Genomic DNA, 14,897 nt, shown 5'->3' with positions numbered 1-14,897 from the left:
ACCCAGTGAAGAAAACCTACTGTGCACAAGTTCCTGAACGAACGCAGGCACCGCAGCTGCCTGTACATAAAAATATACTGAGGGCACATAGTTTAGAATTTTATCACTGGCTTTAAGAGACCATAAAAACATGTACAAAATAAAAGCTGCCTAAATAGATAAAGCAGAAAGTCTCTGGATTATTTATAAACCTACTAAAAATAATGTCTTAATACTAGCATACAATCTCAGCATCATTTAGCAATAATCTGCATCAGTTCTATGTTAAATTTCACAAACACTGTATTTATTATTGATAAAAACAAATTTTAAATCAATTAGACAACTCAGTTTTTTGTCATTGCAATGTCTGAAGTAAAACACCAAACGCTGTTAGTTCAGCAGGACTGAATTTCTATACTTAATTCCCTTATAAGAAATATATACGCATTAGAAATACATATATAAACATTAATTACATGTATTAAAAACATGCAATAACAATATAATATAAAAATAACCTACATGTTAAAATATGTACATATGTATGTCTTTATGTCCAGGAAAAAAAAAGTGCTACAAAAACTATTTTATTGATATCTTGGAAATAAAACTGTCAAAATGAATCCAAAGACGTTACAACACTTGCCAAAGTGGAGATACTACACCTGTTACTTCAAATCAAGACTAGAAAGGGTTAGGGAACAAAAGGAGAAGAGATTGGCACCGTATTAACTAGCTGACTTAATAATAAAATAATAAGTCATAACTATCCAAGCAAGGTTAAAGGCTATGTAACTGCCAAATCAATGTATTAGAAATAGAAAATTAATGTGCACTGCTATAGGGAACTAAAAAAAAAAAAAAAAAGCTTAACACAGATCAGTGAACAGATCAGAAAGTATTTGTTATGAGAAGCCATTATCAAAAACAGTACTTAAGAATTAAATCTCAGATCCATACTTACAAATCTCCTGTTTTTTCATCTCTCAACAAGGATGAAATACGAGTAACATTTTTTCCCCCTTTAAGCAGTATAGCAGTATTTCTATAAACATAGCCTTTTAGTCACACTATCCAAACCCAGACAGTAAAATAATCTTGAAACAGATTCACTGATGCGTTTGCCACTGTAAGTGGCAAAATATTTTCCTCATATGTATGTGAATAAGGACAGGAGTTTCAGGTGTCTTACCTGTGCCAGTCTTCTTTTTTCTGAGCTTCCTCTTTTCTCATAATGCAACATGTAGACGGGAGCAGTCTGTACTGCACCAGCACTGCAAGTTCCATACTCTTCCTCACTCTCCTACACAAGAAAACACATTTAAATTCCTTTATTTATAATCATTATCTGCAAACGTAGCCCCCATATTATGCATGCAGAATGCATTCAAAATTATCTTGCCACAATCTATTACTGTCATGAAAATACCATCTGTAGTAAGAAAATCAAATTTAGCTTTTCAAGAAGCTGAAGTTATCAACATTGGCATTTAAAAGATTAATTGTTCAAATGTCTAGGAAATATTTTTCAAAGTTTTCTTAAAATAGCATAAAACACATCTAAAAGCTGTTCCTCCTCCCTATAAAAAACCTTACATGGAAACAAAATTTTCAATGGGAAAAGCACCTGCAAAATGCCTAAAAAATCTTTTCTGCTATTTCTGCAGTGTTGCTCTTGCAAAATGAAACTATTCCTTCATTCAAACATTGCCATTGTGCACACATCTTAGGAAACCAAAATGGACAACTGCACCTTCTGAAATACATTGTGCTACAAGACTCTCCCATCTCAAATTCTCAGCTTGAAGCAAAGGCTTCGATTGTGATATCAAAGCAATCAACTTTATGAAAACATACATCCTGTTAATGTATCTTTGAAGACCTCTGTTGTTCTACGATAAAATATGCAAACAATAAAGAGATTATTCAGTGGATGCATAGAATGACAGATAGTTGCCAGAGGGCTCGTTATGAAAAATGTTTTGTTGAACAAAGGGCTAAGCATATTTCAAAAGTCATTAAAAACACAAATCTCATGTGATTTGTAAAGTATAAGCTTCAAACTGATACAGGAAGCAATGTAAGAAAGCAAAAAGTGTGCTACGTACCTTGTGCTTTAACTTGTTCTTCACTTCTTTTATTCCTTGCCTTGCCTGATTTTTTGCCTAGAAAAATAAAAGGGCTTAAGTAGCTCTGCAAGACACTGGCTGTAGTCATGGAACATGCTTCAGATGTCATACTTATTTTACCTTTTTTTTTAAAAGGTAATACGGTGATATAAAGGAGAACAATAACCTTTATCACAAATTTCATACATGCAATGTCATTAAATATTTTACGTTCATGCTTTATCTATATATTTGAAGATTTTTTTCATATGTGCATGCCAATGCTGTGAAAACATATGTACTCAAAAATTCAACGTTACTAAGGACAGGCTAAAAATGGCTGTATGCATCACTCCTTTATTTGAAATGGTCCTTTAAATTTGAAAGGGTATTTTATCAGTAAGGCATGTTGGAAAAATGTTAAGATTTTCGAGATGACTGCTACAGTGTTCCAGTCTGGCAATTTGCAGGGCAACATCAATCTTAAGAGAAATGAAGTGATTTCATATGCAGATGGAGATTTTGCCCAGTGCTGCTGAACAGCATAGCGCTGCTATTTAGGGGAGGATTCGGTATGTATTAAAATAGGCAGCCAAGGATCATTGTTGCATAGAAAACAGCCAAGAATATTCTTCAATAAATAAATGAATTATCAATACAGAATGCCATGTACTACTTATGCTAAAAGCCATTAGAAGAGAAAGAGAGAGAGAACTGGGGGAGCAGGAAGAAGGAAAAGATACAAGGCAAGGGACGACACCAAAACCCTAACCCTAACAGAAGAAAAAGTATCTTTCTTGGAAGAATATAGGAAAAAAACCTATGCAAGTTTTCAAGGTTGGTTTGAAAACAGGACTCTAAAATATAGTTAAGTGCATAAATATGTGGAAACCACCTATTTTTCTATGGTTTTCTATAAATGGAAATTCAGAAAACGAAATCATTTTCTTAAATCAAGAGGTCAGAGAGTCTTTTTTGATCGTTAAAGCATACATCTACATGCTCAATAACAGCACAACAGGGTGCCATGTAGCAGATGCTAACCTGAGAGCCACTTCAAACTTTCCAGATCATGCTGACAGCATTTGGATGAATTTTGGAGGGCTTTGTTCTAACTCTGAGGGATGGTACCAAGCACATTACTCAAGGCTACCGATCAGTTGTCTAGCAATTAAGAAATGCATATTCCACTTCCCTAGTAGCCAGCTCCATAAAGGGCAACAGCCTAAGAAATTAAATGGGGTATAAATATGAATACCTGATACACACAGATCCTCACAGTTTACCAGCGTTTCCCGGCATACATAGAAGTTCACTTTGAAGAACCTTTACTATCAAGGACACAATTATCAAAACTGAATGCTGGGACAAGATGATGTAACCACAGTCTAAGCTAGTGCAAACTGAAGAAGAACAATTTGCAGATAACCTGTTAATAAACCATTTTTAAAATTATAAATGAGCCCATGAATATGAAGTATATTTATTTTATTTACCTGTTTTTCTCCATGACTGCTGAGTTTTTCAACTGATGTAAAATTAAAAATTCTGTTTTAAAATTTTATTTAAAATACACTTGCTTAGACTGATGTCCCGATTTATTCAGGACTAGTTATTATGCATCCAACTAGTGAAACATTTGGAAAAGCAAAAAGGAAGCCAAAAGTCTTTTCCCATATATTAAAAATGCAACCTTAAAATACTTCCTGCTTCATTAAAATACTTCCTGCTTCACTACACCACTGCCATTTTTCCATACTGCATAATACCATATAATTTCACATGCTTTATTGGTCAGGCAGCCTTTGAAAAGAAGATCTCTTAAGCTCAAAAGTATAAGCCTTAAATTCAGTTCAGTGTGAGCATTCTAGTATCTTCCTGATAAGAGCAGATGATAGAAAAGACTGGCTGCACCCATTACTGATGCTTTACCACGTTTTCAACAGTGCAGCACTTAGTGCCAAAGTGACTGGGAGCCAGGGCTCCATTTGTCCAGCACAAACCCTGGCTCTACTGAACAGAGCGCTCTACATCACGCTAACACGATATACTATGTAACTGCATACTGTAACACTATATTTATATTTCACATTAACGTAACATTTACAAAATGTTTTATGCTCACATTAACTTTGCAATGCCTGTGTTGTGTTACGGGACCTTAGTGTAAATGAGAATTTCTGTTTTCAGAGTCCATATTTTAATTGTGTTGTCACCAATCAGGAAGAGTTTAGAGCTGTGTATCAAATATTTAAATGATATTTAAATAAGCTTCTAGTATGTATGATGCCTGAAACAAAACCAGTACAGTGATGCTTTGAAAATGTCTATTGTTATGTGCAGGCTATCTGGAAGACAGAAACAACTCTAAAATCTGAGTGCTATATGAGGAAACAAAGCTAAAAACTTTCTGCAGGCTGACTGTATTGTGCAATACATTTATCAAATGCTTAGGCTTTAAAGTATTCAGGAAGAAGGAGAGGTTGTAGGAAGTTGCAGTATTTTTATTTATTTGAAATAAATGATCTTACAAATTTATATGCGGTTTTCACAGCCGGAGTAGCTTTGGTCATTGCTGTGTTGATTAGCGCACCACCTTTCTGAAATACACAAAAAATATATTTTAGTAACATTTTAACCCAAGCCAAACCTTAAGACAAGAGCAAGGGAAAATAAAGAGTGTGCTGTAAAGAAATAACAATCTTCCTTTAAAATTGGTAAGAATAACCACAGCTGTGTTTCCTCCCCAACCTCCTGTCTGCAGCTACACAAGGGTTACAGTACATCATTATCAGAGCTGACACATTTATCAATGCATTCTAACAGAATGATGTATTTTCATTCTTCATTCATTGTTACTGTTTCAAAATCAATTCAGAAGTTACAGCTATTTTTCATGTGTTCCTATCATATTTATTATGCAACTTCAAAATACTTTGACCTGACAGAAAGAACTATCACATTTAAATCACACAAGAATTCTCTTAATCTAAAATAATATATTGTATTAATCCTGTGGAATAACAAGGTTATACCAAGGGTCTTCTGCCAGCCAGACTGCACAAATCCATATCCACAAAACTGCAATTTACTAGAAGCGATAAACTTCCTATCAAATTGTACTGTCACACCTAATTCACAGTTATGGAATGTAACATGGTACAGAAAGCGGTGAAATCCCTGACTATACAGACAGAAAAACCTTGCGTGTTTTGGCATTTGTTTTGTGTATGAGACTACTTCTTTCTACATATTAAAGAAAAATTCCACAAAATTATTGCATATACCATAGACATGTTATTTATTATAGAATATACTTACATTTTCCTTGCAAGTGAGTGAACTTTTACCATTACATATATACGTAAGGAAAAGGACAAAGATTTAAAGAACAGCATGGCCAGTATAATTACTTAACCAAGTTTATACCTTCACTGTATGCATCCACTGCTGGTAAGATCTTGAATTTCCTGAAATATAAATGTAAGATGTAACACAATCAAACAAATGTTCAACATTTTAAATGCTTCAACCCTCTTCACAATCTGCATAAAAAATTCCCTTAGAGGATTATTCATTAATTTCATTCCTCCCAGACAGACAAGGAATGTGAAGATAAGAATATGTGTACACTAACAAAAAAATCTAGGTATCTCTTCTTTCACATTTTCTGTTTTCTTCGTAAAAGCATAGCTTTTCACCACACAAAGTTTTTAATTCTAACTGAGGTAGAAAGATAAATTAAAACTACAATAAGGTAACATACAGATACAAAGTCTAAAAAGAAAACCACCAGCTCAAAGGAAAGAATAATATATAATGAACTGCAATCAAGCGTAATGATCCCACTGGGCAAACTTCCAAGTCCAAAAATGACACGGATTGCATCCCAAGGAAAAACAACTGGAGAAAAGTGTAAGGATTATGGCACAACTATATACTCCTATATATATATACAACTATAGCTATTAACTGTAATCCTAACTGTATCTACCTTCTGTCCAAAGGAAAACCTCTAAAATGTAAGTGAGAGTGTCTTCTGGGTTCTGTAGGAGTACCGAGGACTACCGCGCCACTAAGCTTGCCACAGACAGGATTAAATTCTACCAAGCCGCTGATGAAAAGAAGAATACTATTTCCCAAAGGTGCTTCAGCTGAACACCAAAGATTGAGTCTCTGACCCCTGAGAAAGTTTGAGTACATCAGTCACTTGAATACTCCTGTACTGTGAGTTGCTACTAACCCTAGACTAGACATTCACGTTGATAAGAACACTGAAGTTCAAAACAGAAAGTTTATCCATTTTGGAAGGACTATACTGGTACATCCTTGACATTACAGACTTTTAATAGGAGTTCTCAAAAATGCTTAAGCTTTGCAATAATCAATTAACTAAGGCCTGGGTAGAATTATTGCATTGGCTAATGGAAAGCCAAAATATTCTCCTAGGACATGGCTGAGAACTAACTGGATCATTGTTAAAAGGTATTCCCAAGTTTCTCAATGAGGTGAAAAACCTAAGCTGTTTATACTCACATCAGGCACTTTCACTCATTTCATTAAGTTCTTCACAAGCAATTTTGAGAGCCAAACTCTCAGGAATGCTGGCACAAGTGAAAGCAATGCTCACTTAGAAAGGAGAGATCCTGATGATCTTTATGATCCTATCTCCAGTAAGAACATCAAAGAGCAACCTAAAGCAAAAATTACTCATTTTTCACTTCCTCAGTCTGGTTCCCTGGAACTACCAAAGAAGGCAGCACAGAAATAATATGTAGTAAGGTGAAATTTAACCACTGCTAGTGTGTTAATGACATCTCAATGAACCATAAGTGCCTTCTCTAACACAACATTTCGTAAGTTCAAATTCTATTTTCAACAACGTTCGTGTACCATCTGGCTTGTGGTATCCTGAGAGTGACCCTTCCCATATCTGAGCTTTCTCTGCCACAGCCTATGACTTAAGCAATTTCTAAAGACAGTAAATGAGATCTCAGAAAACCACCAAAAAGTTTTGTCTTTCTATCAACCAAAACAACCAAAAACTGTTGTCTTGCTGTGTACAGAGACTTTAGGGAAAGCAATGAAGAAAACAGATAAATACTCATCTACAGAAAAGGCCACTATACACTACCCTCAGCTAGAGCCGAACCTCCTGAAACTCTAGTGCTGACACCTTAAACTAAATTATTACTAAAGGAGGTTCAAAAGTTATCACTTTTCCAGTTTTCCTCATAACCACCATTGATAATAGACCAACTCAAAAAAATCGACTGCTGTAGTAAAATTCATGTGATTCCAAATTACTTTACGTATATATTCTACAAGAAAACCAAGTGCTAAGGCCAAATAGTGTATTGAAAGTTACATGAAATTCTTGCAAACCAATACCTCCACAGAGTAATACATGTAACAGAAAATCAAATTTTAAGTATAAAGTGCAAACTGTAATGAAGATGGCTGATATTTCTTTCCACATATAGTCAACAGAGAACTAAGTTTTGACCACATTACTGGATGGAAAAAAAAAAATCATACAAAAATTGCAATCTAAGTTCTATTCTCCAATTTCCAGTTGAATTTTCTGCACTGGTTTAGTAACACATATGTGGAAAAAATGCAAATTAGAAGAGATTACTTAAAGAAACACTTCCCATTTGGTTCAGTAATTTTTAAACTATACTCTCTATAGCTAAGAATATGTTCACCTGTCCTTTTAACAGCTCGTAGCTTACACTAACTTTCTGTGACTTTTCTGAAGGCTGGGTTTCACCTGCTTCTTTACAACCTTGGGCTTCCTGATAAAGTTGATGGGAGTTAACTCTGCAAAGAGATCACAGTTCTACCCCATTAGTGTCACAAAATGTCACCTTCAATTCTATACATATTGTTAGCCCTGCACTTCATAACGATAATGAGACAGCAGTTATGTAAATACTGAATATGTGCCCTAAGCAATTTGTCCACAGCCTGGCAATATACAGCTGTCTGACTTGAAAAGCACACACGCAGCGCAATCGCATGGAGAACTACTAGCGAGGCTGAGCATTCCCCCCTGAGCCGAGGCAGGTGAGATGTGGTGCACAGGCTGCCAGAGCGCAGCCGAGAAACAAGCTTTATCTCACTTCCATTGCAGTTTTATTGCAGCCTCTTGACCCCCTAACTGCAGTCAGCAAACGAACTCTGAATACTGACACCACCTATCTGAATAATGGATGCTCAATGCCTACAATCTGTTTACAGAGCAGCGTAAGTTACCTAAAAGGCAGCAAAGAAGTAAATCTCTGTATAACTAACCACATTGGAATCAAGAAAAAACACCCACAAATTATGTGCTAGATCACAGCACAAGACATAGAGGGCAGGAGACAGCAATGAAACTCTTGAACAAAAGGGTTTATGTACTCCAAGTATAAAAAACTATTTTGCAAAGGTGACAATGGCTCTGCAGCACTTGGTGATTTTCTGTGGGGGCCAAGTCCTCTCCTCCACACATGCCCACTTCAGGACTGTCTTGCAAAGGAAGACCATCTAAAGTTATCCTACAGCAACTCAGTGGATTTGCTCAGATCACGTAACCCCCATTTACTGCGGAAGCTGCTACACTACTTTCAAGACCGACCATAACATAGTATTTGTGCTGTGTCATGCATATTTTGATCCAGTATTTTGTCAGCATCTGTAATACCTCAAATAACAACAGAGCTGTAACTAAATGTTTCAGTGGAAATCATTCAATAAACCTGTATTAATCAGGAATGGATTCAGCATTCCCTGTTCTATATGGGTTATCTTTGTAAGCCAGCTAAGGCCAAAAGCATTGTAACAACCATCAGTGAACGTAACTGAGGGAAACAACACAAGGAATCATATTTTTGGTTTATGAAGAAGGTAAACTTCCATTTCACCTTCTCAGATGATATATAAACGTTAAAAAACTCCTCTCTTTTTTAGTGTAACAAATTTGCTGGAGAAAGCAAATTTCTCTAAAAATTCCAAAAATCACTCTGATTTCTGCACTGCAGGAAAAAAGTAGAAGTGTTTATGAAAAACATAACTATCCAGAAAAAGTTCAGCAGCACAAATTTCAAAATTATTTTTAAAATACAGTTTACACACAATGCATCATATTATATAAATGTGCAGTTAAAAATGTAAATAATATAGCAATATTTCATCACATACTGAAATCCAAGTATTCTTTTACTGGATTAAACCAACATATCTTCATCGAATGTACTGATATGACTAGATACATAATAGGGTGTGTCCCAGCAGTGACTTATTAAAGGCTAAAACCTTTCCAAAAATTAATGGAAACAATGAAGCAGTAACAAGATTAATGACTTTTAAAATTTACAGGACATCACGAGGACATCATCATGTTGAACAGCTCCCGGAGAAGAAGCGTCAATGAGTACACTTAAATTAATTCTGTACCTCCACAAAAGCCTCCTGCTGTGATTTCTTCTTCAAACACATCAGAGAATCCTCTTCCTGCATTTAATTTTGATAGCCGACCATCAATAAACTGGGGAGAAAAAAAGTAAAGAAAGTCATACTTTGTTGTCCTTTCTATTGCTTTACAGTGTTACAGTTTTACGTGTGTACATTATAATGTGTGTGTTCAAGACAACATACAGCTTCAGGATAATACACTGTTTTTCGATGGATTTTGCAAGAGCAGTTGCAACTATGAGCAGCAGAAATGTCAGAGTATTTTATATAGATCAAGTAAATTATCTGTATTACTTTGTTTACAAATTTTTGTTCAGAAATATTTTAAATGGTTTTCAAGCTTTTCTTGCTTTTCTAATGGCATGAAAATATATTATTTCCTTAAAAATGGTAACTTTGGATTTGTCATCACATAAAGGTCACTGAGATGTTCCCTGACATTCTGTTGTGAAGTTGTAAGTTTACTTCGTATCATCAACAACAAAATTAACCTAACCTCCCCGTGGTATCTCTTTCTGGGTACATGCATCAATGTGTCCAAAGCAGAACTTGCTGTACACAAAAAGAATCTTTAGAGCAACTAGAAATATTTCACCACACCCAGTTCAAAGAAATAACAGGCTACCACTTCTACCTAAGGTCCGTTAAAAGCATATGTGTCCCACATGAAAAAGGACCCTGTAAGGTCAGTAGGGGGGGCGGAAATTGTAGAAGCATCCAGTGAAACACAAAGGAAGGCTGTGCTTGGCTTCAGAAACAGCGGAGGCAGCAGGCTGGATCGGACCGGCGTGCACAAGCTGACTCGAAGGACATTTCATTTAACTGTAGAGAAATGTGACACACAGTCCCAAAGCAATGTGAAGCATAATGCCAAGGCAGACCCCTAAGACCCTCTCCACACAAGCGAGCACAGTTCAGGGTTCACACCACTGTATTTTTATGCCCTAACACATCTGCTTGCCCTTTTTTTTTTTTTTTTTAACCGCTAATACTTATTTAGGTGCATCCACAGATGCATATTGCAACAGTTGTCCTTACCCAGAGGTTACAGCTGCATGAACACGCGGATTTGCATCTACATATAAGTGTATACACAAAGACCAAAATCATGCAAATACATCAGAAAAAGCCAAAATAAGATAATTAACGATTAAACCTCTCAGAAGGAATGAACCTCTAGTTTTCAAGAATTACTGGGCTTCACAGTAGTACAATGAGCACATTCTTAAAGGTTTAAAATTCTTTCAAGAAGCAACTCCTCCCTTTTTTGTTTTGAAAAGGCTAACTCAAGTCTCAGTGATAAAGTGAGAAAGCATTTTTCTAATTATACACAGTTCATCTCCTAGCAAGAATTATGAGTTATTCACTGGTACAAAACAGTACATAGGAACTAACCAAAATTAATTATTTGGCTATATCATATTTTACCACAGATTATCCAAACAGTGTCAGTGACAATCTGATGCTTGTCCACGAACAGACTAGTGCCATAAAACAAATCACTTTCTCAGAGTACAAAAATTCCAGCAGCAAGAATAAGGCAAGCACAAAGATAACCATTTCTTCTTCTTGTCTAAATTCCTTTTCATTTTTCCATTTTACTCCAAGCTGGCTTTTTTTCAAATAGGTTGGTTCATGGTCAGACCACTATGGGATCACTGAATTATTTCACAGTAAGAAAGAGAGATAAGAGCATCTTTAGCTAGTGCTGTGAGGGAAAAAGAAAAAAAAAACAAAAACAACAAAACAACACTCCCCACCTCCCCAGCCTTTGAACTGTAAGACATTATCTCTTTGGGGAAAGTTATGAATTCATTCCATACCATAAACTAACATAAGATTTATGGACATACTCATCATTTGGTAAAATCCTGTCAACAGAAGGCTGAGGCACTGACTGAATTTTAGAGGATCACTCCAACTGCGTACTTAATGTAAATACTGACAAGCACAACTGCTGGAAAAAAGATATCAGAGACATTATTTAAAGGAAACGATAAGTGTTAGTAGTGGTAGTAGTAGCTATTACTTTTGAGTAATTTATCGTTAATGGTTGCACTTACATTGCTACATGGAAAGAATAGTGCGTGGAATTACACACACACTTCATAGTTTTTTCCTCCTGTTTTTCAAACTCATACTCTCTCCAAGCGCCTGGCCCTGCTGCTTCAAGAACTGCATTCGCTTTGAGATCCAAAGAGCCCCTGGCTGACTACTGCTTTCAATGGAAAACCAGCCATTCCAGCGCTACTCCGGGATTTTAAGCTGACTAGAGACATAACTACAATAATCCTTAAGTAATTTTGAATTCTGAAAATGAAATATAGATCATATCCACTGTGCAAGATCTTGTTGCACAGGTGATAAGTGTGGGGGGTGGGAGAGGAGAGATGATGTTTGTTAGCTAAACCCAATCATTTACTTAGGTAGGATCAAAAATTTCATGTCAATTGACCCATTATTAAAAACAAAAAGTTGATAGAAGCAAAGAACACATAAATGTGATTTCCACACAATAATAACACTTGCAAGAAGAAAGCTCAACTCAAAGCTTGTAAATGAAATTTGAAATTACTGCTAATTTTCAAAGACTTATGATTCTTCTAATCCTAATTCTACATTCACTACTTATTTTTCTACTTCAAACTTTCTACCATTTCAGGAACAAATCCCAATAAATGTTGCAGATTACATTACTTAGACAATTACATTTATTTAATGAGATTGTCCAGCATTAGGCTTCTTGCTAGTTCGAAGAATGAATGAATATTTTCCCTGGACACTCATCAAAACTATTTGACATGTAAGACGTAATTATTAATTGCTAATGTTTGCAACTTCAAGTAAAGATTACCTACCTTCCATGTTACCCTAATTAAAGGGAAGCCTTTCTAAGGCTCAGAAAAAACTAACAAATAGATAGCATACATAATAGTACAAATATCAAAGATGTAGAAAAAAGAACACTGAGAAAAGAAGTAACATAAGTATGTAGTTTAAAAGAACCAACATTTAATCAAAGTGAAACTGTCATATACATAGTATTTAATATATAAATAATAGTTATTTTATTTTTAAGGAAGTATTTTATACGATTAAGTATCCTAATAGTTTAGGAATAATGGTAACCAGGGTTTTTTAAATTAAATCTATTCAGGGCAGAAGACAGCTTTAGAAAACTGCAAAATTGCAGTTAGAAAAAAGCAAATTGCAGCAAATTGAACTTCACATGTCCCTATAGTTGTGATCTGTATCAGGGTATTTACCATAAATCACTTCTATGAATTCCTGGAAAACGTATGTTTTGCATAAACAGTTTGGTGTATTCTGTTTCAGAGCAACATAAACAGTCCTTTCCACTTCCAAAAATGTGAAGTCATCAACATGATGTAAAAGACATCTCTGTAATTTGTAAGTCCAAGAAAATGGTTTGAGGATAAAAGATTATCTAGGCATTGTCCCTGCCAAAAATATCCTATCTCAATTCTCATTAAAGACAATGATGATGAATAAGAGAACAAAAATACAAGTGTTCATGAAAATGAGATACAGAAATAGACATTATAATACCTGAGGAATAAAACTCAAGTAAAAAAAAAAACAATCAGATTCACCTCTGCTACACAATTCTAAGGAAAACAGCATATACATCTGGAAGTAAAAAAATATTTATGAGTCCATCAAGGTAAAGGAAACACAGCTGAAGTGCTTAGAAAAAGTTAAAAAAAAATGTTGCAGTAAGTGCTGGTCTGTCAGTTTGCCCTTAATTCGATGAGGCTTACAAATACATTTTGGAGGGAAGAAATGGCAAATGAGTAAATGGGAAGATGTAACGTATGCACTATCAAAGCACTGATTCTCAGATTCTTTAACAATTAATTTGCTAGATAAGGGAAATGTGATTTCTCTATACCACAGAAAAGCCTCTTGCATTGCCTCAGAATACTAGTTTAGATGAGATAAAAGCAAACTACTCGAACAGAACACTGGAACTTTTGGCTGGATGAGGACTGGTCTGAAAAGGAGATAACAACTTGGAAGGAAAAATGTTAGGCTGGAAGCGTCACTGGGATGGTGTTTAAGGGCAAGTGTTGGGACTGATCCTAGTTACGGGTTAGTTAATGGTTTTGGTACAAAAGACTGGCATGTGCTAATAGATTTGCGGATATTATTAATAGAAAGCACATCAAAATGCAATACAAATTAAAAACAGATGATGATGAAAATTAAAATAATCTGAATTGGAGTAAAACAAATAATTAATTCTATTATTTATCCCAACAGTGATTTCCTGGTACTTTGATGAAAAGATACTACAACTTCCAAAATTTAAGTGGTTAAATTGGAGGAATGAACATGTTTTAATGTAGAAGAGAGGGGGAAAAGATTAAAAACCTACAAAGAAAAAAGAACAGAAGAAGAATTTTTTAAAATGGCACAAATAAAGCTTACTTGACAGTTTTGACAAAAAGGGCGCATTTCAAGTACCTATTTTCTATTTGGTCTAGGTTTGAGGCTGCTCCTAAGAAATATTTTCTGCTTAAAAGATTTTTCAGAACAATAAAATTCAGTGTAGACTTTTTGACCACAAACAACTTTGAAAACAGCTCATTTGTCAGTGGGAAAAACTGGAGAAGATGCAGCTGGTTTGAGGATTAGCTTGAAAAAGTAGGAGTAACCTTTGCAACAGAAACCAGAGGAATAAAAAAACCCTACTGCTACTATTAAACCACACACATCATAAAAATTACTATTTTCTAATCCTCTAAAATATATTATTTCTTTTAGTTGAAATAAAATTCAAACAATCTATAAACAAACTGTAAACTGATTCTGTTTAATTAACGTTACAGTAAGTACAGAGCCACACTGACAAGCCCATTCATTGCAGTGGAGTTAAACCTTTTTCTTACAGCTGAAGATCTCGCTTAGTAGGAGGAGTGTGGCATCATTTTAGAAACACTGCTTGTAGGCAGCTTCCTATTCAGAAAGTTTCATGCTAGCTTATTGCACTGAGATATGCAAAATGTAAACAACACTGTTTACTCATTACTTCATTTCAATCATATGTGCTGGATACTTCAAAAGGTTTCACCTTTCTTCTTTATTATTTTACATTTGTATTTACATGTCATCATTGTATAAAACAAAACACAGCAAAACTAAAGGAGCCCAATTCTATGATCAGTGTTTCCTTAACTTTCATGCAATTAGGAGAAACATATTTTCACAGGTCTTCTACAAGCTATCATCCTTGTATAAATCTTTAGACACTAGCCTCTGAATTAACACCAAATGTTTTTTTGAAAATTAGAAGATTCTACATATAATTAATCTCCCTTATCTATC

The 14,897-nt window shown here is 35.0% G+C and overlaps 1 protein-coding gene across 5 annotated transcripts in view; it reads right to left on the bottom strand.

Annotated features, from left to right (window-relative positions):
* DENND1B (DENN domain containing 1B) overlaps positions 1 to 14,897 on the bottom strand; it is a 167,175-nt gene that overhangs the window by 22,900 nt on the left and 129,378 nt on the right. For all 5 annotated transcript variants that reach the window (XM_055815046.1, XM_055815047.1, XM_055815043.1 and 2 more), the window contains 5 exons: positions 9,531 to 9,621; positions 5,520 to 5,560; positions 4,622 to 4,690; positions 2,091 to 2,147; positions 1,175 to 1,285 (listed from right to left, as the gene is read on the bottom strand). In XM_055815046.1, coding sequence (XP_055671021.1) covers positions 1,175 to 1,285; positions 2,091 to 2,147; positions 4,622 to 4,690; positions 5,520 to 5,560; positions 9,531 to 9,621 — 369 coding nt within the window. The remainder of the gene's footprint in view (positions 1 to 1,174; positions 1,286 to 2,090; positions 2,148 to 4,621; positions 4,691 to 5,519; positions 5,561 to 9,530; positions 9,622 to 14,897) is intronic.

The sequence above is a fragment of the Falco peregrinus genome, chromosome 10 (assembly GCF_023634155.1).
Source record: "Falco peregrinus isolate bFalPer1 chromosome 10, bFalPer1.pri, whole genome shotgun sequence".
Lineage (NCBI taxonomy): Eukaryota > Metazoa > Chordata > Aves > Falconiformes > Falconidae > Falco > Falco peregrinus.
The sequence above is the reverse complement of the archived record's forward strand: the minus strand, read 5'-3'. Positions and strand labels throughout refer to the sequence as shown.